At 56.4% G+C, this 23,216-nt stretch overlaps 1 protein-coding gene across 1 annotated transcript; it reads right to left on the reverse strand.

The window, feature by feature from the left end:
• Positions 1-5,382: 5,382 nt before the first annotated feature.
• Positions 5,383-18,383, reverse strand: WNT10A (Wnt family member 10A). Its single transcript, XM_045560053.1, has 4 exons — positions 17,790-18,383; positions 16,470-16,732; positions 8,813-9,192; positions 5,383-6,523 (listed from the first exon to the last, which is right to left on the reverse strand). Exons 1-4 carry the CDS (start codon positions 17,900-17,902, stop codon positions 6,026-6,028), a joined length of 1,254 nt encoding a protein of 417 aa, XP_045416009.1. The 5' UTR covers positions 17,903-18,383; the 3' UTR covers positions 5,383-6,025.
• Positions 18,384-23,216: the final 4,833 nt, after the last annotated feature.

A 23,216-nucleotide genomic window follows, 5' to 3' on the forward strand; every position in this document is an offset into this window, starting at 1 on the left:
CCAATTCCTAGTTTTAAAAGAGTTCTTTTTGAAATTTAGTGTATTCTAGAGATATAATTTGATGCTCACATTTTGGGTTAAAATATTCTGTATATGGAATTATTACTGTGCACAAGTAATAGATTTCATTATGGACAAATGAAAAATGCAGACAGAGGACAAAAACAATTTGTTAACATTTTGATGCCTATTTTAGACTTTTAAAATGCAAATCACATCTATAAATTTTCATTGCAGTAAAAAAGGGACCCTGCCCTGTGATATTTTGTATCTTGCATATACCCTCCTCCCCCAATGTAGAGCAAACACTCAGTCTCAGTAACTAAATATACTTCAATTGCCTCATTTTTAAGGACGCGGCGAGGAATTCCATTGAGCACATGGGCGGTGACTTATGTAACCATGTTCCTATTTTAGGAGTTTTACGTTGGGCGTGGTGAGATTGTGCCGCAGAACCTGCGGACAACGCTCAGACTACTAGAGATGATGGGAGGTCAGGGGACGGCTAGATCGCTGAGCACGGTTTTAAGCACACAGAGGGGAGAGGAATGAGGTTCAGCAAGGCCGCGGCCAGCAGAGAGCAAAGAGCCCGTGGAGTCGGAGTTGGGATCCACGCGAAGCAGAGGGCGGTAGTACCCAAGGGCAGAGGGCACCTGACGGGTAGAACCCGAGACTCATCCAGCTGGAGCGAGACCCCAGGCCAGAGGCAGCGGCGCGCAGTCCAGGCACCAGAGCCGGTGCGCCACCGCTTAGCACCAACAGAGGGTGCTGTGTCCTCAGCAGTTCACCGTGGGCGGCTCCCAGCTGCAGGCCAGATGTGGACAGCTGGACCGCGGGAGGCGCGAAGTTCTATTGAACCCCTGCAGACCGGCAGGCGGGTGGGGGGGAGAGCAGAAAAAGGACGGCAGGGGGCAGGGTGGTGGCAGAACACTCCAACGTCGCTGCTTCTTGCGGACTCCCGATTGCCTTCCTTTGTGGGGCAGAAGGGGGGAGCCTCCCACCCAGAGGGGGCGCCGTTTTCTGATTCCCAGAAAAGTGCAATATTGCCTGGCAGAGGCCCTGGGGCTGTCTCAGCAAGACAGAGTTGGGTCCACGGGGCGGGGGCGGGGCTCGGGGTCAGGAGAGACCAATTCGGCAGTCTGCGGCGGGAAAGTGAGCCTGCCTTTAGGACCTTGAACTTTTTGAGTACCCAGCCCTTGACTCCAGACGCTCCAGCGCGCGCGCGCGCGCGCGCACACACATACACTTAGATATCCTCCCAGCGCTCTTTCTGCCCTGGGTGCAGTGTGCGTTCGAGGAGTGAGAAACTGAGGCACAGCAGGATAGAGCACTGAGTAGACCCCTTCTCCCCATATTGTCTGGAGTGGAGAAGTTGGGCTAGAAGGCCACAGTCCAAAGCTCCAATTAAGGACCCTGGGGCCAGGGACATCCCCAAGGACCCCACCCCCTTGACCTGCCTGCTGTCCCCCCACCCTCCAGCAGCTTCCCAGGCTCCGGCTCGAGCATAATCAGCTGCTGCGCGCTGCTGTAATTGGCAGCGCAGACCCGGCCTGGCGGAGGACTCGCGGGCGGCGCAGGGGCGGGCGAGGGGCTTAATTGCAGGGCTTTGGCCCACAGTCTGGCCTGGAGCTCCACTGGGGGGAAGGGACGGGCCCCTTAGCTCGGTAGGCCCAGCTTTGGAGGACGCCAAAAGGCCTTTGGGTTGGTAGTTGGGGATCCCTTCCCCGGAAACGGGATTGGGGGAAGGTTGAACCCCAGCAAGAGGGTGGGGAGCGGGATGCCTCGGGAGAGCTCAGGGTGGTGGGGGACAGATTCCAAACTCCCCACCCAAACCCCAGAAACCCTGGTTCGTCTGGTCCGAGACTCCTCCCTCGTTCTGACCGCCCCCCCCCGCTCCCCTTTCTGCCGCCCGCGTCACCCCCCTTCTTGTATCCCCAGGTCGCTCCCACCCTGGGGAAGAATGTGCCCTCCTAGCGCACCCTTGCCATGGTAACGGCACACCCCCACCCCCGCGCACCGCAGCGGCCCGGCCGGGCCCCGCGGGCGGCGAGAAAAGGGGGGCGGGCGCCTCCCAGCCCCGAGGACACACCTCGGCTGCCCTGGTTGCCACAGCAACCGAAGGCGTTTCGAAGTGCGCAGCCGCGAAGTGGCAAAGGGCTCTCCTCAAGGTCCCTTACCCCTCTAACCCGCCCTGAGAGTCTCCAGAGAGAGATCCCTCCGCCCCGCCTCAACTTCAAGGACAGGTCCAGAGAGGAACCATGCGGTGTCCCAGCTTCTGTGCAGGGAGATACTAGGGAGCAAAGGCAGCTGGAGGGCCCCAGAGAGCCTGGAACCTGAAAAGAGATCCCCCTGTCGCCAGCCCGTCCCCCTCCCCCAGCAGAGCCTGAGGGGGGCGCTGGCAGCAGGAAGCCGGGGAAGGGCCGGGAGGCGCTCAGGCCCCACAGCAGAGCGGTGATTACAGGGACCTGTCCCTCCCGCCCCCGGCTCCCACTCTCATTAAGTCATTTTTTCCCCTGTTGGAAAGTCCCCGTGCCTTGAGCGCAGGAGCTGGGGCGACCGCAGGCAGCTGCCGGCAACCACATTAGAAGGGGGGGGGTGCGAGGGGAGGAGGAAGCCGCGACTAGGGCCTGGCCACGCTCCAACGCGGAAGGCCCCCTGCCAGGGCCTAGCTGGGGGCCCATTAATTTGGGGAAAGATGGGGAGCTCCCGGATAGCCCTGACCTTGTTTCCCACCCGCAGGGACACTCTTGCAACTCCAAGTCTGCCTTTGAAAGCCTCTCCTGTCCTCTCTTTTTCTAAGCCTGGGACCTTGGGCAAGGATGCCTGTATTCTGATCCCACCTCAAACAGGCAGCCTCTCCCTGACCCTTAACCCCATCACTGCCTGCTGATCTGTCCACCACCCTCATTCTCTGTTAGTTCCCTCCCTCCTACTTCTTCCTCCTGCAAGGAAGTAACCTAGTGTCCATCAAGTGAAAGGTGTTGGTGGTGGGGGAGGTCCTCTAGTCCTCTGAATGATCTCTGGCTACCTTCTGTTCCCATTTCCAAATCTCACCCTTGGTCCTTCCCAAGCTATTGACAAGCTCTTCCTGCCATCTAAACTCCACCCTCCTGCTTTATTTCAGCCCATATGTCCTATTTCCGATGAGCACATTGATGCCTGCCTCACCCTTCAGCCCAGTGCCTCTTGCGTCCCCTTTCCCACTCCTCATCACCTCCACATCTCCCTAATTTAGGGCCTTCACCCAGTCTTACACACCCCTTTTCAATTATGGGGTCCAGCTTTGGTCCCATCACTCTAGTCAGCTTCTAGCTCAGAGAGAGAATGGGGTGAGCAACACCCTACTTGCTCCTTCCCCAACTTTTCCTCCCCTCCTTTACAGGTCAGGTTAGGATATATCAGATCACCATGACTTGACTCATTAGAACATGTCCCCTCCCCTACAACTCAGTGTCCAGCCCCCTGCTCCTCCCTACCACCCACCCCTCCCTCTAGTGGCAGCATGCTCTACAGTTGCTGCTCCTACCTTATTATCCCAACCCTGATCCTCTATCTCTCATCTTCATTCTTCCCTCCCCCAGCTCTGTCCTCCTTAAGCCTGGAAGGCAGAGGAGGGTGAGGCCAAGGCTAATGCCGCAGTGGACGCATTGCTGGGTGTGTGAGCACCCCCCCCCAGGCCTCCAGTTCCCCCACAGCTCCTCTCCTTCTCCCTGGAAAGGGAGGGAGGAAGGGGGTGGAAAACCCAGCCCCCACAGCTCTCTCCTGGGTGAACAAGAGGAAAGGAATGAGGCAGGTGTGTCTGGCTGCTCCTGCCTACCCCTCCTCCTGGGGGACTCTCACCCGCCTGCTTGTGGGGCTGTCTTTTGGGGGATGGGGAGAGAAACCCTGTCCTCCGCAGAGGCAGCAGAGCTGAGCATTTGCAAGGGTCTGGTGTCTCAGATATGTCTGGGAGCTGTGGGATGCAAGCAGTTGGAAAGGAGGGAGCTGAGGGCAAGCTAGTGAGGGCAAATCTCCCAGCTGGTGGGCCTACAGGGGTGCATCACCATGACAGCCTCCTTTCCTTCTCACCCCTACCCAGGGATAAGGAGACATAGAATGAGGTAGGGAAATATGAGGGGGTGGTGTGCAGGCCAGCAACTGGGGAAAGGAACAAATCTTTGTCTTTGTCTGGTTCATCAAGAGGGGGGTCATTTGGCCATAAACTGAGAGAGCCAGCAGGATCCCTAGGTGGGAGCAGCAGGAGGTCTGGAGGAAGTAGGCGAAGTGTTCTTTCCCTGACACCCTGACCCCATGTCCCTCTCCACCACCCTTCTCCTTGAGGGTCTGTTCCAGAAAAACATCATATCTGAGGGCCAAGGAGAATACAATATTGAACCCAAACTGCCAGCTCAGCAATGTCCTTGTGAGGACATGAAGGTGGGGAGGGACTATTGACCTGCTAAGGGGCACCTTGATATGGGGATCTGGGGGCACAAGAGGCCTAGGAAGGATGTCTCTCCCCCGCTCCCAGACTTCCTTACATACTCTGCCTCTCCTGCCTGTACTCAGAGAGACCAGAATCCAGACAGTGAGTCTCCGGGCCCTCCCCCGCCACCCTCTTCCCAGCCGCACCTCCTGGCCCCACCTGCTCCCTGGGGCACTGGGCTGGGTTGAGCTGGGTCTTGCCCAGGATTACTCCTCTCAGAGTGCCTCCTGTCTCTGCCGACGGCTGCTGGGCATGGCCACTCGTCCTGGCTTGTGGCAGAGGGCTCAGCCACAAGGTGGGCGGTTAGTGCTCTGGTACCAAGGGCTCCAGACCTAGCCCATTCTTGACATCCCCACTGCCTTCATCCAGTCCAGGCCCCATCTCTGGTTTGGAAGATGGTTGTAGCCTCCTCAGTGGCCTTCCAGCTGTCATCTTGTCTCCCCCTTCAGCCAGTTCCCCATACAGCAATTCATGTGGGAATCAGACCATGACACACTCTTGCTTATGACTCTCTGAAAGTTCCCATTTCTTGTAAATAAAACCCCAACCCCTTACCTTGGCCTAAAAAGACATGTGATGTGACCTTTGCCCTCCCTCTGAGCTCCTCTCCTGCTGATCTGCCCCTTGATTTCTTCACTCCAATCACAAAGGCCTCTTTGCTGTTCCTCCAACCGGCAGAGATCTTTCTCACCGCAGAGCTTTTGCACTCACATGGATTCTGCCTGGAAAGCCCTTACCCTCAATCTGCATGGCTCTCCTTCCCATGCTGCAGGTCTCACCATGAGTACCACAACTCAAAGGCCTTCCCTGATCAGTGGTTTCATCTGAGGGGCCCTGCTCCCCACAAATCACTGTTCACCCAGCAGCCAACTTTATTTTCTTCATAGCACATAGCATTGTCTGTGTCTGAAAGGACCTTGTTTGTGCATTTACTTGTTTATTGTCCATCCCCCCACAGCAAGACTGTAATCTCCAAGAGGACAAGTGTTGTGTCTCTCTTATGCACATCTGTATCTCCAGTGCCTCTTATCCCCCCAGAGTGCCACAAAGAGTGCAAAATAAATATTTGTTAAATGAATGATGGGGGACATGATAAGGGTAGAGGCCAGTGGGAGGATGTCCAGGGCCTTTATAGAATCACTTCAGCTCAGTTATGTCCATTCTTCCTTTAATCCTCTTCTCCCTGCCCATCAGCTTCCATTCATTCTCCTCTCCACTCCAGGGGAAGGAGGAAAGGATGAAAGAAACAAGCTAAGGGGCTGCCTGGCTGACACTTGTCCCAGGGTGTGGGGCAATCCCCAGCCCAACTGAGTGCGCTTGGGGCAGGGATGGGAGAGGCCAATAAGTCCTAGAGCCCACAGAGGTGAGGGGTGGGGTTCAGAAAGGCCTGGACTGTTCTGTGATTGCAGACCCTCAGAGCCAGGAGGGTCCTATAAGATCCTGTGGTCCAACCTCCTCTCCCAGGAGCCAAGGGGATGCTTCCTGGCCAAGATTTCCAGCCGCAGAAGGCCAGGCTCAAGGAGGGGAACCTTGCTCAGGGCCCAGGGGACCCCGAGCCGCTCACTTGCAGACGCTGACCCACTCGGTGATGCGGCACTCCTCGCAGACCACGAAGCAGCACCAGTGGAAGCGGCAGTGGCAGCGCTCGCTGCGCGTCTGGCGCAGGATGTTGTGGCCGCGGCCGCAGCACATGCTGCCGCAGCCATCCGGGCCCGAGCTGCTCTTGTTGCATAGGCGGCCTACGGTGCCTGCCGAGTCCAGGCGCGGCTCGCGCTCACAGAAGTCGGGCGACTTCTCGAAGTAGACCAGGTCCGCGGGGCTGGCCCGGCGGCGCGGCCCGGGAGCGCCCGGGGCGGGCGAGGGTGCCCCCGCGGGGCCGGTTTCCAGCTGGCCGCCGTTGCGGTTGTGCGGCCGGATGAGCGTGGCGCGCTGGAAGCGGCTGCGCAGCAGCGCCCCCACGGCGCGGAACTCGGGCGTCACCTGCCAGCACGTCTTGAGCTGGCAGCTCCCTGACGTGCCGTGGCATTTGCACTTCCGCCGCATGTTCTCCATCACCGCCTGCGGAGGGAGGCACCGTGAGGGGTGACGCCTGGGGCCAGCCAGCTGCCCTTCTCCCAACGCTGAGCCTGGCCTGCGAGAATCTCAGAGGCTTTTGAAACCCACTCCCATCGCGAAGCAGGGGACCCAGAGCCAGTCAGGAGAACTCCTCTGCCTGCTCTTCTGCCTCTCCCACCAGCCTCCCACGGGGCCAGGCCCTGGGGGAATTCCCTCCTTCTGGCTCCCCTCCTCTCCTGCCCCCCTTTCCAGCAGCTGCAGGGGGCCCTTGGGGCTGGAGTTCTTGCTTCCTGAGGGGGGATCCCAGATCATCAGGGAAATTCCCTATCCTTCTATCACTGGGGTAGGGTCCAGGAGCAGGTGGGTGCTGGCCCACTACATCCCAGCCCCAAAGCCTCTGGCCTCATTCCAGGCTGTGAGCAGGATTTGCAGAGAGTCTGAGAAAGCCCCTTTCTACACACCCCCCACCCTCTGGCCCTGCCAGCCTTTGTAGGGAGTAAAAGGAGAGGGGACAGGAGCTGAAGGAACTGCCCCCTCGTAATGCTGGCTGGTGCTTAATTCTGCCCTATGCTGAATGCCAGGGTTCCTCCTAGGAAGTGAGCACCACCAGGAGCCAAAGCTCTACCTGAATACAGAATGGGACCCCGAGAGATCCAGGCTCTCTCAGCCCAGTGAAAGTGGGGAGAGTTCCCAGGCCTCCAAGGGAGGTGGTTATTGGTTATGGGAACACAGCTACCCACCTCTTGCCCAGCCTGAAACTTGCTCCTCCCAAAGAACCCCTTGGCATTATCCTCACCAGAGACCCCAGAAGAAGTTGGCCACATCCTCCTTTCCTTCACTCCACTGCAAAAACACACCCTCGGACAGGGAGAGCAAGATCCAGGGCCCTTAAACCTGGGCAGTAGGACCCTAAGAGAGGGACACTGTCCCTCCAGGTCTGCAGCTTATACGTGCAGCCTGTGGTGTCAGCACCACGTGGGAACCAGCCCAATGCCTCCCCAGGCCGGCAGCTCCAGAACATCTGTTTCCCACAGGCAGCAGCCATTAATTAGCCAGTTTAATGAGGAGAAGGAGGAGGAGGAGGCACAGTTGGTATGGGCTGGGGTGGGAGCAAAGCTTGGGAACAGAGCTGCTTGGACAGGGTAGGCTGGGTGGGAGCTGGACATGACCTAGGGTGAGTGTGCCTCAGTTTACCCCACCTCTAAATCAAGATGGGAATTGCTGAATCAGCTTAGAGACTTTGTGGAGGAAGACGATGAAACAGGCATGGGCTAAGAGGCCAAGAGAAAGGGGAGTGAGATGGAGAAGGTGCCAGCCAGAGTGAGAGGAAGCCAGGAACAAGGCCTGAGCAGGCTGGGCAGGGTCAAGAGAAGGGATGAGGATGGATGCGCAGGAAAGGAGGGTGCTGAGCTACCATGAGGGTTAGCATCAAAGAGGAGACTGACACTGTGGAACAAAAGAGCACAGGCTCAGAGCTTGACTACCCAAGGATGAATCCTGCCTCTACCACTTTCTCACTAATTGTATCACCTTGGGCAAGCTTCTTGGTCAATCTGTGCCTCAGTTTCCATATCTGAACATAAAGTTAATAATAGTGCCCACCTCATAGGTAGTTGTAAGGATTAAATGGGCTAATTTGTAGGAAACTGTTCAGGACAGTACCTAATACATAGTAAGCACTCAATAAATGCAGGCTATTATTACTTTCCTTTCTTCTTCTCCTGTTTATTTACTTAACTTATTTTTAATGAATGACCTTTGAGGTAGTATAAGCACTTGAGGGAAGGGGAGAAAGAAGGCGAGGATAACCATGTCCACAGTGGCCCCTAGGAACCCCACTTAGCCCCCTCACTGCAGGGATCCCTCATTCTAGACTGCACAGAAAGGCTGGAAGAGATCACCCAGTCACAGAACATTAGAGCTGGGAATGGGTGATCTAGTTCAACCTTCTCACACTAGAGAGGAGACAGGTGGCAGCACCAGGCCTAGAGTACTGAGGTGCTGACTGCCACCTTCTCTGTGATCACCCTCATGCCAGAGGAAATGGGAAGAACAAGTTGCTCAGTAGGGAGTATGCTCATCCGGGGCTGCAAGGACTGTTTCATCCCTTCCCCAGGCCTACCCTGGTGCCTGGCACACAGTAGGTACTCATGAATGTTTGTTGACTGAATTAGGAGGGGCAGTAAGAAGGCTGCAGAGGTGGGGAAACAGTCCGCAGAAGAGAGGTAGGCCTAGGGGAGGGCGTGCCCTAGACAGAGGGATTTTGAGCAGCTCAGAGGGCGGGGCTCTTACCTGCCTCCCAACTCGGTTGTTGTGCAGCCTCATGCGCGCATGGATGTCTCTGTGAGGCTCCCGGGAGTCTAGAAAGTCTTTAGAGAAGCGCTCCCCGAAGCCCACGTCGGGGCTGCAGCCGCCCCACTCCCAGGAGTCCTGCAGGCCGGGGCTGGCTGGGGGCAGGGCTGGGTGTTCTGGGACCCCGTGGCTCAGGCCTTTACCGCGCTGCAGCGCGTCCAGTTGCAGGCGGTGCAGCTTCCGACGGAAGGCCTCCTCATCTCCGCGCCTGGAGGCATCGCACCCGCAGGCCTGCAGTTTGCCCAGGGCGCACGCATTGGACACCGCGTGCACCACGCCGGCTGCCGCGATGGCGTAGGCGAAAGCGCTCTCTCGGAAACCTGCGATCAGAAACCCAGAAAACACAGACTCCAGAGGAGGCTCGACATACCATTTCCCTGCCCACCCTGCCCAACCTTCCTATCATACCAGGGAGAAACTGAGGCCCAGTGTGGGGGAGGGTCTGGTACAAGAGTACGGAGTCAAAAAAGGGCAGAAATCACTCCAGAAGACGGTTTTCTGCACACAGGGTCTGGGGAGGCAGGTCTCCCTGATAGCCCTATTCCTGCTGCACTCTCCTGTCCTTTTCATTAGCGTCACCTTTAGCAAGCTCAGAATTTGTGTTTATATCTCTCCTGTAGGGCAGAAAGTACCTGGTAAACATATTCTTTTTAAGATCAGGGACTTCATCGATTACCTACCACAGTGATATCTGCAATTTTAAAATAAGCCTGCAGAAAGATGGCAAAATTTAACCCAAAGAATAAATTGTCAGTGATGGAATTCTAGAACTTAGGCGATGTCGATGAACAGAAGAGGAAGGAAGAGGAGACTGTCGGCTCCTAATGCACCCTGCCCCAAGATTGTGTGTCTGGTGTGTGCCCACTTTAGGCCCAGCACAGAACCCCAACCCCAATGGCCAGATAAATGAATCTGCAGAGCTCCCCCTTCCTTGTCCACAGGACATCCCTGAAAGCCACTCAGAAATGGACACAGCCCAGCCACCATGCCTGTGGTCTGTGTAGATCAGCTCAAGGTGTTGTTTGAGGGATGCTAGAAGTAAGTCCAGGGTCCTACCCCAGGTCCAGCATGCAGAAGTGTTGGACATTGAAAGGCAAGGGCAAATTGAGGCAAACACCTTCCACTAGGTGCCCAGGAGGCACAAAGACTCTCCCTAACCAAGCCACTCTCAGGGCCATGACTGAGCCGGCCTGGCCACTGACTTGTCCACACTGCCTTCCTGCTTGGTGCTCGAGCTGGTCTTCTGGGAATGACCTGGACCTGTGGCAGGGGGAACCCTACTTGCAGAGGAGGGTCCAGTTTGGACCTTGGACCTTGCTTATTCTGAGAAAGGACCAGTTAACAGCAAATTCTGGTACAAGTCTCTGACCAGCCTTTGGACACCAGAGACAGGACAGGCAGTGAAAGAAGCTGGGAGCAAGAATAGCCCCCACACAGGGAAGAAAATCCACGCATGTCATGGGCCCCTGTGGGAGAAGCCCAGAACCTGACCAGGAGGCTGATGGCTTTGGAGGAGTTTAGAAATTCAGAGGAAACAAAAACTCTGTGTCCTTTCACCATCAAAGACTGGGAAGACATGTTCTCAGAGGCCTCACAGACCCCAGAGAGCCAACCAGGACTGGACAGAGGCCCTAGCCCTAATCCTTAACACTGCCCCTCCCAGATCACAGAGCCCTGTCCTCCCCTCCCTGCCCAAGCCAAAAAAAAAGACAAGCTGTTTAGCAGTTAAGAACTGTATCATTGAAGCCAGATTGCCTAGGTTCAAATTTTGGCTCTTCCACTTACTAAATGTTAATAGCTATGTGACCTTGGCCAAGTAACTAAACTTCCCCGTGCCTCAGTTTCCTCATCTGTAAAACAAGGTGGTTATCTACCTCTGCCTCATTGTTCCAAGAATTAAGTATGTTAGTAAAAATTGTTTTTGAGACAGGGTCTCGCTCTGTTGCCTGGGCCATAGCTCACTGCAACCTCAGACTCCTGGGCTCACATGATCCTCCTGCCTCAGCCTCCCCAGTAGCTGGGACTACAGACATGTGCCATTACTCTTGGCTAATCTTTCTTTTTCTTTCTTTCTTTCTTTCTTTTTTTTTTTCTGTAGAGACAGGGTCTTGCTATGTTGCCCAGGTTGGTCACTAACTCCTAGCCTCAAGCGAACCTCCCCCCCAACATCGCAAAGTGCTAGGATTAGAGGAGTGAGCCACTGTGCCTGACCAAGTTAGTAAATTTAAAGTGCTTAGAATAGTGCCTTACTCATAGTAAGTACTACATGAACATTAACTATTATGTTCTTCCTGCTGTCTGACTTCACTCACTCCTGCTATGTTTCAAGCCATTGTTTTTTGTTTCACCCTGATCAGAGACAGAGCTCAGAAGCTTGTGACCCATTCTAGCATAGATCACCTGGGCCACCAGAGGCCCCTGACAGCAGACTCTTCCTCTCTATCTTCCCTTTCTATCTTCCCTTTCCAGCTCATGGTATCTCAGTACCTTTTTCCAAAAGAAACCCAGCTATGAACAGACAGGAGAGGACAGGGATTGAGCTGGAGCCTTCACTGAGGATGCTGGGAATTGGCAGGAGCTGCAGAGGAGTAGAAACCGCTCTGGGGAAGTGGGGCCTAAGGGGCATGAGGGTGGACCTAAGACCCTGGAAAGTACACCCTACCTTTATCCCTTACCTTTTATCTGTGGAACTCTAAGCACTTCTCTTACTGCTGGGGGAATCTGCAGCCATGGCAATACCCAGACCACCAGAGGCAGCCCTGGCCTCAGAAATCACCCCTCTCCCAACACACACACCACTGGAACCACCACCAAACACACATGCATTATGCAAAACGGGAAAGCCCAGGGTCACAGGGATTATGAAGCTGAACCGAGACCCCGTTCTTCCAGCTCCCAGGCCTGGCAACTTTCTGCTGAAGGACACTTGGCTCAAGGGAGTTCTACTGCTGAGGAAAAAACACAGGTAGCCCAATCTCTAGTTCCTATGGCCTTGTCCGCACATGGCACCAGGAAGAACAAGAGTCTGGTTCAGAGAGGTTGTGCAGGGCCAGCAACCATCCATCTTCCAGGCTGTGCCACATTCAAGGGTAGGTCTGGAGGAATCTGGAGAAATGTAGCCCACAGCCTGCAGAGAACACTGCTACCCCATGCAGCTAAGGACATATTCCCCTACACCACCCCATGGCCTCTGACAGCTGTCACAGCCACGTGTAGAGGTGACCAGGCAGGGCCTGTGTGGCCACTCTCTGCTCCAAGCATCCAGGCCTCAGAGAAGTCCAGCCCACTGGGTCTGCCCCAGTTCCCGTTCAGGGCCCCAGTTTCGGTCCTGGCCCCGACTGTCTGGGGTAGACGCAGGCACTATGCCATCTGGCCAGCTGGAGGGGGAGAGGGGTGGGGCCATGGCCAGCTGGGCTGCCCGGAGCAGAAGGGGTGTCGTTAAGACGCACAATTAGCCGCCCTGCCTTTGATCTAGGACAGGGACTGCCAGCATCTAAGTGGAGTCAGCTGCTGCTACAGGCCTCAGCCAAACGGCCAGGAAGGGGCTGGAGGAGGAGGTTTGGAGGGCAGGGGAATGTGGAGGAGAGAGGATTTGGGAGCCAGTGGGAACTAGGAGGGGTTAGAGAACCTTGAGCCCTGCCCATTCAAGTCAAAGAGGGAGGGAAGAGGAAAGGTCTGGTCTCCATTCCCTCCACGCACATAATCTGTGCATGCTCGTGCCCCTGAATGGAAAGAGACTAGTGTGCATGTGGGAACACTTAGGTGTGACACTGAATGGAGCCACACGTTTGCAAAAATAGGGGTAGGTGTTTGTGTGTTTGTGTGTGTGTGTGTGTGTGTGTGTGTGTGTGTGTATGTGTGTGTATGCACAGCAGTATCGTTTTTTGGAGAAATTCCCCATTGCACCAGCTCACCTCTCTGGGCACACGGTGGGAGTTCGTGTCCGTCTTGCAGCTTGAGAGAGTAAAGCAGGGGATTGGGTGCAGGCTCTAAAGTCAGCTGGCCTGCATTTGAGTCCTGGCTCTAGGGCTCACTTTTAAGCTGTGTGACTAATGGCAAAGTACCCAACCTCTCTTAGCTTCATTTCTAAAATAAGGATAGGAATAGGACCTAGTATTCACTAGGTACTGTTTGAAGATCCTAAAGCGTAGATGAAGTGCTATAGAACAGTGACCAACACACAGCAGGTGCTTAATACATGCTGGCTAATTTATTCGATGTCATTAAAATAATAGAACCTTAGGTGATCCTGGGATATGAGTGCGTGTGCCTCATTTTCCCCATCTGATCACCACCCCAAGCCCCGAAGGTGAATGTAAAAGGTAGGTGAGAAGAATGAGCCAGGGCCTTGGAGAGCAGATCCTGGACACTCAGACTGCTGACTTCCCCGGGGCTGGGAGCCCAGCTGCAGGCTGCAGGGCCTCACGCCCCCTTTTTCCATCCATTCCCAATGGGTCTGGGCCTTAGGGAGGCAGTACCAAACCATGTGGGAGCTCCTCGGGCCTGCTTTGTGAATCTATTGCACTCCCCTCCATCAAGCCTCTCCCTGACCTCTCATCCCTCTTTCACTGCTCTGAGCCCAGCCCCCTGTAGCCCCTTCCTCAAATTTCCCTCCTGTCCCCACATCCTTAGAGAGATGGAGAGGTTCTCTGTTCCTCATAGTGAAGAGCTCCCCTCTAGCAGATGTTCTGCCCAGCACTTAACCCAGGCACCAACCATCTGAGTTCTCAGTACAAAAAGCTGGGGATAGCAGTGCTGTTGGCACTTAGGTCATTGCTGCCCCTGGGCTAGGTGAAACAGCTAGCATGGGCTTGGGGCCCTCCCACAGCTTCTTCTGACCCTCTCTAGCCCCCTGGAGGCCCCTATCCCTGCTCCCACCCCAGCACCTCTCTCCTTGGCTAGGTAAAGCCCCATTATCTACCTCACCTTCCAGGGCTTGTCCACTCCAGGTGTTCAAGTGCTGTTCTCCCACCTCCTTTATCAGAACTGCATCCCTCCAGCCCAACCCATCTCGGGGAAGGTGTCAGGACAATTAGATGACAGTAACAGCACTAAGGAAGACCACCTCCCTCACCCCCAGTAGTCCCTGAAATTTAAACATGGCATACATGTTTAAGAGGGTTACCAACCCCATTGGTAACCTGGGTCAGAAAAGAGGTCAGCATCCTGATAGTCCACTTGAGGGAAACAGTGGTCACCTGTCCCCACAATGGACAATCCATAGTTTGAAAAGAAGGGAGACTCCTCCTGGAAGGACCTAGACCAGGGGCTGCCTGCCACCGAGTAGCCTCATGGGATTCAGATTAGCTAGGTCTCCAGGAGATAGGCTAAGACTGACCAGAAAATGACGCTGGAAGAAGGTGAACTGGGAAGTAGGAGTGGGGGAGGGGTGTAGTGGTAGCCAGAGAAGAGGAATGGCAGATTTCTTTCCAGAAGCCTAGAGTCCCCTCCGAGGAGGAGAGGTAGAAATGAGGTGTGAGGTGTTGGGGTTGAGGGGAGCCAAAGCCACAGAAGTAGGCGGGTGTTCCAATGCCCAGGGAAGGAGCCCAGCCCGCTGCCAGAGCCCAGGAGCTGCTGTCCCAATCCTCCCCGCGCAGGGTGCCTCCCCGGCCTGGCTAGCCCCGGCAAGTCTCGCCCCTCCACCCCTAACCTCTCCCCCCACTCGTCCCCCCAGCTCACCTCCAGCTTATTAAACTGCAGGTGAACCCGAGAGCGCCTGGCGCCCAGCCAACCCCGCGCGGTTGCACCGCTCTGAACTCGCCCCCAAGTTTCAAAGACCCCTTCAGCAGGCCGCACAGGTCTGACCTGGCGCGCCAATCAGGACGCCCGGGTTCACTCAGTCCAGAAGGAAGAGGACCACAGGGGACGCCCGAGGAGAGGGAGTAAGAGCTTGGCTTGCCTTGCCTAACCCCAAGCGGCAAGGGTGAAAACCTCAGCGACTACCCAAGTCCCCAGTGAGCGGAAACCGAAGCAAGGGCTGCTGAGTCCTCTCCGGGGCCCCGAGGGCCTCAGGGGGAAACGGGGCTGCGGGGAGCGCGGGTGACCTAGAAACCCGAGGGTGGGAGCGGGCGCGCAGCGGCGGTGAGCCCCGGCCCGGCCCGCCGGGGCATGAATGATGCAGAGGCCTGTCACTTCGTGTCAGCGCGCGCGGGCGGCGGGACAGGGAGGGGCGCGTGGTCCGAGCTGGGCAGGCGGGCGGCCGGGCCTGGCAGCCTCTCCTAGACGGCTGGAGGGGCGCGGGCTGCGGCGGGGAGAGCGGGGCGGGAGCGCGGGGCAGGGTGGGGGGCGCCCTCTCCGAGAGCCGCGCGGCTGGGGCCGGGAGCCGTCTGCCGCGGCCCGCGGGGATTAGTTCGCGGCTGCATGCCGCCACACGCGTCGGGCTGGGCTCGGCCCGGGTAGAAACAGCGCCTCGGGCGCGCGGGGGAGGGAGGAAGGAGCGCGCGGGGGCGGGGCGGGCGGCCTGTGGCTGGGCTGCGGGAGGCTGAAGTGGCCCCTGACTTGGGGGCCCACGGGGTGCAAACGGGATCCTGGTGAAAAGGGAAAGGCTCTGGCTTTCTGAGTTCTTTCCGAAGTTGGGGTACATTGGAGCCTGACTCTTCCAGAAGCCTCAGGACCCAAGGCTACAGGATATGGGTACCCCTCCACCTCAACTGTCAACTGAGAATTGGACAAGTCCCAAGGAACCAGGGCCACGAGATCACCGTCCCATCCAAGCAAGTGAAAGGAGGACAGATACATACCCAGCTAGGGCCATCCAAGAGGCAGAGCCCCCATCTTTCCCAGAAGATCTAAGTCAAGGCCTAAGATACCAACCAGGCCAGGAGGTGGATGTGAGCAGAAGTGAGTGACAAAACCTCCTGCCCTCTCCAACCCAAACCACTCTAAGTATTATCAAGGTGGGCCTGGGTCACCCAGAAGTTGGGGAGGGAGGACAGGGAGTGGGCTGTGGCTTCTCTGAGCTGTGAGGGGAAGAGGGGTTGACAGGGCTGTCAGCCCTGCTGGGCAGGAGCCACGCACAACAGCACACAGGCCCAGTGCCTCTGATTCAGAGATCGGTGTTTTCGGGGGCAGCAGAGGATGACACACAGGTTAGTGGTGTACCCCACCAGGAAGAGCTTCTGCAGAAGTACAGACATTTCACCTGCCCAGGCTTCCCCACCTGTACTATTTGGCAGAAGGCCCCCAAACCCTCCTGGTGCTGATTCTGGGTTCTTTCTCATAGGCTCTCCATCCTAAATGCGGTTTACTAAGTAGAGAGTAAATAGAGGGAGGTGACAGATATGGTTATTTCCTGGGCCTGAGACATGTGGTGTCAGTGATGGGCCAGCGTGACTAAGGAGTGCAGTTCTCAGACATGGCATCTGCCACCCTCGGCCCACACAGCCCAGCCTGGAGCCACATCTGCCCCATTCGTATGCCCCCATGGCCTTTCTGAGATCAGAAAGAGGCAGGAGAGCAGCATGGCTGCAGATAGGCGCATGGGAGGGGGTGCTGCCAGCATGAGGGAGTGGGTTAGGGATGGCTGAGAATGGATTCTGGGATGGAGGTGCTGGATGGGGCAGGCAGGGGAGCAGGGCGCAGGGGTGAGGGGTGCTACCTCTGCTGAAGATGGGACTCTCGTAGGGGATCTTATTGCGAGTCTCAAGACTAGAGCAGTTCCAGCGCTGGTCCCGGAACTGATGTTGGCACTCGTGGATGGCGATCTGGATGCCCTGGATGGCTGAGGCGGCCACGTCAGGGTGACGCACACACACCTCCATTTGCCGCCGGCTCAGGCCTGGCAATGTCAGGCACACTGTGTTGGCGTTGAGCACGGGCTCCGGGGGCAGGCGGAGGCCCAGGATGTCGTTGGGTGCTGACCTGCAGGCATGTGGGGTGGGGTGGGTAACTGTTCTGGGGGGCCAGGAGGGCCCCATCTAACAACACACTCTGCCCCAAAAGCCATAATCACTCTGTTCCAACTTCTGCTTCTGAAGGTTGGGCCCATCAGTACACTCCTAAACATTCTTCTTTCCTTGACCTCCTTACTATTATCCACTCCAAAACAACCCACCCAGCTGCACACCCACACAGGTAAACAAGCAAAGGCACACATGTCTGCTATGGCTGAGCACATAGTATTTCGTAAGTACATCCCCAGGCATAGATGCCCATGCACATAAGGTCCCCCAGGAGCCCAGTCCCAAATGCATGCTTCAGATAGTCACATTCACGCAGACACACATCTGCACACATTGTGGTGGACACACAGACCCAGGAACACTTACACACATGCACACTGCATCAGCCATAGCTGCAGACACACACAAAGACACATTTACACATGTGTTCATCTTAACATACATTGATCCATGAGATCTCACAGTCGCACATGCGCATACATATAAACTGCTGTTTACTGACACAGCTTACTGGGATCATGGGCTCACTTGATCTTACACACACACACACACACACACACACACACACACACACACACACAGCTCTTCCAGCTGCAGTTTCTCACTGACCCCACCTGGGCTACACCCTTCAAGCCCCCCAACCCCTGCTCCTGCCAGGGGGTGATCTGCAAGGTAGAGTGAGGCAGCTTGAGCTGATTCCTGGGGTAGGGGTGCATTCCCCCAGCATGGCAAGGGCTCCAGGTTGGCACTTGCTCCCCCCACATACAGCTCCCCTGCTAGTTGCCATCACTCTCCTGGGCACTGCCCTGACTCCTGGACTACTCATATCCTATCACCCGTCCAACTCCCTCCTGTGAGGGTGCTCACAGTCTTTCGTTTGGCACCAGCACTTTCCTGTGACCCTGTCCCTCCCTCTTTCTAGGGTCTTTTGCCCCAGCAGGAGCACCACAGGCCCCTGCGGCTGGCCCCCCGGGGTCCCAGCTCTCCAGGAGGCGGAGCATGAGGTGAGGGCTCACCTGGGCACGGCAGCAGCCAGCAGCAGTAGGAAGAACAGGAGCGCCCAGAGCTCGGGCCGCGGCTGGGGCCGGGGTCGGAGCCGCAGCCAGGGGCGAGGGTGGGCGCTGCCCATGGCGCGCGGGCCGTGACGGGCTGGAAGTGGGGGGCTCACAGCCCGGTGGGACTGGCGAGCCAGGGGCGGCGGCGCATGATCGACGGGGGTCGGGGCGGCTGCGACACACGGCTCCGACTCGGGTCAGGGCTCCCGGAGTAGACGGCGCCCGCCTCCCCGCTCCATGGGGCAGCGCCCCCGGGCACCGCCCTCGGGGGGGTGGGGGTGGGGGGAGGGTGAAGAGCGGGCGAGCTGGGCACCTCCTGGCACAGGGGTCCGGGGAATTTCCCGAGGCCCCCCTTCGACAACTCCCGGTGTCTCTCGAGGATAAGGGGGGCCCGGAGGTGCAACAAGCTGGGGACTTGAGGTCGGGGTGCTGGGGAGCCCCCCAGCGCAGCGCCGGGAGCCTGCGCTTCCAAGGGCGCGCGAGGCGGGATCGGGGGCGCGGCGCTGTCGGTGCCCGGCCCCGCGGCCCGGAGAGTGAGTGACTGTCCCGCTCGGGGAGTTCTGCCGCCTCCCCTTCCACCCCCCCCATTTAGTGTCTCAGGGCTCTACCCCACGTGACGTCACGACTGAGGGGTGGAGGCGTGTACGCGCGTCCTGAGGCCACTGCGTCCGCTTGGGACTGGGGGTGGGAGCGGCTGTGCCAAGGGCGGGGAAGGAGAGGTGTTGGGGTCCGTGCGCGGGTATACGTGTTTGCGGGGCGCTGGTTTGTGTGGGGAAGGTGTGTGTTACCATGAGGTGTGTGTGCCTGGCGGAGAAGCAGCTGCTGAGGAGAGCCCCCACCCACCCCACCCCAACACACACCTGCAGAGGCTGCAGGGGAGGGGCTGGCCCCTCTGTTTCCCCTTGCTCACCTGAAGAGGGACTTCCCCCCAGGCCTGCAGTGTGTGAGGCAGGTGTGGGGTCCTGTAAAGGGATTTGGCAGCCTTTGGCTCTTTCTCTCCTTTGCTGTGTGACCTTAAACAGGTGCCCCTTGCTCACTAAGACACCTTCTGCCCTTTTGGGAAATGAGGTTAATAAAGCCCATTTAATCTAGTCAGTGAGCCAATGAAGGCAAAAGTGTCACATCAGGCCTCCAGTAAATGCTTATTTGGTAGCAGAGCACCCTGGAGTGGCACACCCTGGGAAGGGGGGATTAGAGAGACTTTTAATCCTGGAAGAGATCATCTTACTTAGCCCCCCTTTATTTCACAAGAAAATACTGAGGCTCAGAGAGGGTCATGTCTTACTTAAGATCACACAGCAAATTAGAGGAAGAGCTGGAATTGAATCCAGTTCTCCTGCTCCCAGTGCAGCCAGTGCTGCTTGCTTGTGCCTGAGGATGCTCTGAGTCTTGTCTTGGCCCTACGCTGGCCCCATCTGCACATGGTCCCCTAGGAGTGCCCCAATACCAGCATCCTAGCTTAGGCCTACTCCTCTCTGGGATCCCTTCCTGTCCTCTGACCCCAGCTGAACACTGGGCCCCTCCTCAATGTGGAGCAAATGTGCTGGGCCCAGGCAAAGGCCTGAGAGCCAGAAGGAGAAATGTTCTGGCTTCTGTTTCTGGTTCTAACCTGGGCCTGATAGTGGATCCTACTCTTGCTGTGGCCTCAGCATCCTCTTCTGTAAAATGGGCACAAGCCTCCCACTCTATACACACACATCCCTCCCACCCCAGTGCCCCCTCTCTCTGAAGAGAGCCCCTCCTGGATTAGGAACAGAACTCCATCAGAGCCTCTGGGCTCAGAGACAAAAGGGGCCCATTCCTGGAATTGCCCATCCCTAGGGAATTGGAGGAGAAGGGTGGGGCCTTCCCTGTCCCCAGACTGTCAGGTGGTGGGGGCAGCCTGAACAACAGCAGGCTGACGGCATACTTCTCCCTCCTTTCCCCCATCTCTGCCGGCAGTCACCGCAGCTGTCAGGAATTAAGGGCTTGAGGCTGCTGGGGGTGGGGGTGGGGCAGTTGGGGGGAGCAGTCTGGCTGGACAGCAGGAAAACAGCCGGGGGCAGGAAGCAGACTGCGTCATCCAGAGCCTTATTTGACCCAAGCTGCCCCCTGCCCTCCCCACTCTCCCCCACTATGTTACAGGGACAGGGACAGCTTGGGACTAGAGTTTGGGAAGGGAATGGGTGGGGACAAGGTAGGATCAGACTCAGCACAGGAAGGAGGCAAGAACCCAGGATGGGAGAGGGCAGCAGCAGGCTGGAGAGTCTTGTTCTCATTGGCTGTTGGGGAAACTGAGGCCCAGAAAGGATTAGGAACAGTCCCAACATGACACAGAGAAAGGGTTCATAATCCAGTCACAGATCTCCCTGCTCCCTATTCAGTGCTCACATTAGCATTTCCCATGCTTGAGGCGTCATAGGTATTCCCTGGGGGAGGTCATTGTGGGAAATACTGATTCCAGGCCCCACGCAGCTGAATCAGCCCTTCTAGGAGAAGGCCCAGGGTTCTGCATTTCTAACCAGTAACCCAAGTGATTTCGGTGGGGCCCACCTTTGAGGAACACTGCTAACCTGGCCGAGCAGCTAATTTTTTCCTTTGGCCTCCCTCTCACGAGGGAGGGTCTCTCGGCTCCCCCACCTCCACTTTGCATAAAACATAGAGGCGCAATGGAGACAGAAAAGACCTTTTCTTTGAAAAACCCAGAGGGCAAATAATGATTCCCAAGGCTTGCATTCAGGCGTAGTTCTGGCCTGATGTCATGAGGGCCTAAGAGAGCCCAAGTCTGGGGCACTTCTCAGTCCAGGGAGCAGAGGGTATACATAGGCGCAGAGCCTTGGCATGTATGTGAATGAGGCCCAGAGAGAGTGTCTGTAGCTAGGGCCCCAACCCCATATGACCCAAACCATGGCCAAGCCCCTATCAGCAGCCTCCAGTCCCCGCCCCAGCCCTGTCCCTGCTCTGGCCCTCAGCCCAGCCCCAGCCCCCGCAGCCGCCGCCTGAGACCACAATTACAGGGGCCACTGGGGTGGGGGAGCACCGGGGATGAAAGGCAGCTTGGAGAATGGTTCCAGCTGCGGCAGCTCTGGAGGAGGTCGCAGGGAAGGAGGGCCAGGGGGAGGCACCAGGGTGGGAACAGGTGGGACCCTCACAGCCCTAGTCTAACCCAGTCCAGCCCTGGCTCAGTCCTGATGCTCAGCTGAAGTTTGTCTTAGTGAAGAAGAGAGGGAGGGAGCCAAGACTGATAGGGGGCTCTTTGTCCCATTGTCCAGGCCCCAGGGACACCCCCCCAACAAGGTAAGGGAAAATAGCTTGCTGCTTCAGTCTCCCAAACTCCTAATATATTTGGTCATTGAAGGGAAAGGGAGATGTTTCCTGAGCCCTTGGCCTCAGGCTGATCCTAGACTTCCACCCAGCCTCCTCACCCATCTGCCTGCATTCCTCCTGTTCCTGATGTGGTCACGCACACATCTGGGGTGGCTCTGTGCTCTTTTCCCCCATCTCCCCAGTTCCACATGTTGCCCACTACTCAGCCCGCAGGGGACCTTGATGGTTCAGACTGTGCCTGGGGCTGAGCAGCTGGGTGAGCAAGGGGGGGGGGTGATGGTGATGGGGCTGAGCTTTGCCTCCAACCCCTTCCCAGGCAGCAGCACGAGAGCACAGGGCCATCTCTGAGCTCAAAGAGGACCAGGCTAATGGTCCCAATGGTGTCTGCTCTCATCCTTCATAGAAGGCAGTTCCCAGACTCCTTCAGGGCTTGATCACAGAAGATGGACCATGCACAAGTGGCTAGCAGTTTAAAAAGTGAAATGCACCCTCACAATGTACTAAGATCAGGCACCCCTATTTCATGACAGGAAGACTGAGGCTCAGACAGGTGAACTGACTTGGCTAAAGTCAAGCTAGCAAACTAGGCCTTTTTCACGGTACCGTACTACTTCCTCTGGACTCCTTTTAACCTGCTTGGGGTGGTGTTAGTTCATGCCACTGCCCCAGTTTCCCTCTGTGGCATCATGGAGAAAGATATCCAGAATCACCCATCCCATCTTACCCCTCCAGGACCTGACAGTGGTAGCGACTGGGAAGCTGGCGTCCCAGCCCTTTGCTGGGCCAGTCCAGAGGTCCCAGATAGTCTGGGACCGCTGGGCCAGTCCAGAGGTCCACAGGTCTCCTTGCTTCCTTCCAATCAAGCCGTCTTCTACCCACCACTCTCTGAATTCCCCAGATGTCCTGCAGGTCCTGTCTCTCCCTGTTGATAGGGAAGCTGGGCTTTGCGTGCCCCCTGGTGGCCTCTGAGAGAAATGCAGGGGTTTTTTGTTCGTTTTTTAAAGGTCAAGCACAGAGCTTTGGGGAAGGCAGACCGGTGATTATAAATCCTGCCCTCAGGGAACTTCATTTCTCTCTGTGTGGCCCACAGTGTAGCTCCACTCTCCACTCTACCCCTTGGTAAGTAAACAGAGTCTCCTTTGGTCAAGAGGTTCTGAGCCCAAATTCTTCATGACTTGCCCAAGGCCCAGGCATTTGACCTGAGGGAGCCAGGAGGAGGCAGAAAGGAAAACCCAGATGCCCCCCATCCTTCCCACTGCAACCTGACATTGTGGGGCATTGTGCGGGAGGGGTGGACGTACTAGACAGCATGGTTAAGCTCATCCAGGATGAGTTCCGCTTCCTTCCATTTCATTTGAAGAACTCTGCTTTCCTTCCTGAGCCCCACTGTCCATTCCATTCTAGGAGGCTGCCAATCCCAGTCATAGTAGTACATCTCCCTGCACACCATTATCGGTTCGGGGTTAGGCAAATGACCAAGCTGAATGAATTGGGGTCTTCCTTGGGCCTTCTGCTGGAGATAACTGGGAAGGCCGGTCTTCTTATTTTGAATCAACAGCTCTAAGAACATAGGCATAGAGCTGTCGCATGGAGAAAGTCTGCTGAGGAGAGAATGAGGACAGTATGCAAGGAGAGGCGGAGATATGCATAAACAACAGATACAAGGGCAATGAGGCAAGGAGATGAGAGAGACCTGTGACATCATTTGAGCCCCTGATTTCAGCTGTACCTGAATTCAGATTTATCCCTGGACTTCCCAGGTATGAGAGCCATTCATTAATTCCCTTTGGTCTCTGCTAAAAGTTGGGTATCTTCATTTTCAATCAGGGCCTGCTCAATACCTGCAAAGCATCACCTCTCTGTACTCATTCTCACAGTAACTACCAATTATTAAACATAAATTTGACATAAATTATTATGTGTCAAATGCTATGTTAAGTGCTTGAATATCTCAAAAAAAAAATCCTTCCAACAATCTTATGAGGGTGTGGGATGGATTATAATGGCTGCAAATTCTTTGCCACTCCTTCCATGGAGAAGTGTTAGCTATTTCCCCTCCTTTTGAATTTTAGCTGGCTCTGT

Source organism: Lemur catta, chromosome 8 (assembly GCF_020740605.2).
Source record: "Lemur catta isolate mLemCat1 chromosome 8, mLemCat1.pri, whole genome shotgun sequence".
Classification (NCBI taxonomy): Eukaryota; Metazoa; Chordata; class Mammalia; order Primates; family Lemuridae; genus Lemur; species Lemur catta.

What these genes read in the sequence shown, in the direction of transcription:
- WNT10A (XM_045560053.1), bottom strand. Translation starts at nt 17,902, where the DNA reads ATGGGCAGCGCCCACCCTCGCCCCTGGCTGCGGCTCCGACCCCGGCCC. An exon ending in CTGGCTGCTGCCGTGCCCAG is followed by an intron (nt 16,733 to 17,789) that starts GTGAGCCCTCAC and finishes ACATGCCTGCAG; the next exon opens with GTCAGCACCCAACGACATCC. An exon ending in ACAACCGAGTTGGGAGGCAG is followed by an intron (nt 6,524 to 8,812) that starts GTAAGAGCCCCG and finishes CTCCCTCCGCAG; the next exon opens with GCGGTGATGGAGAACATGCG.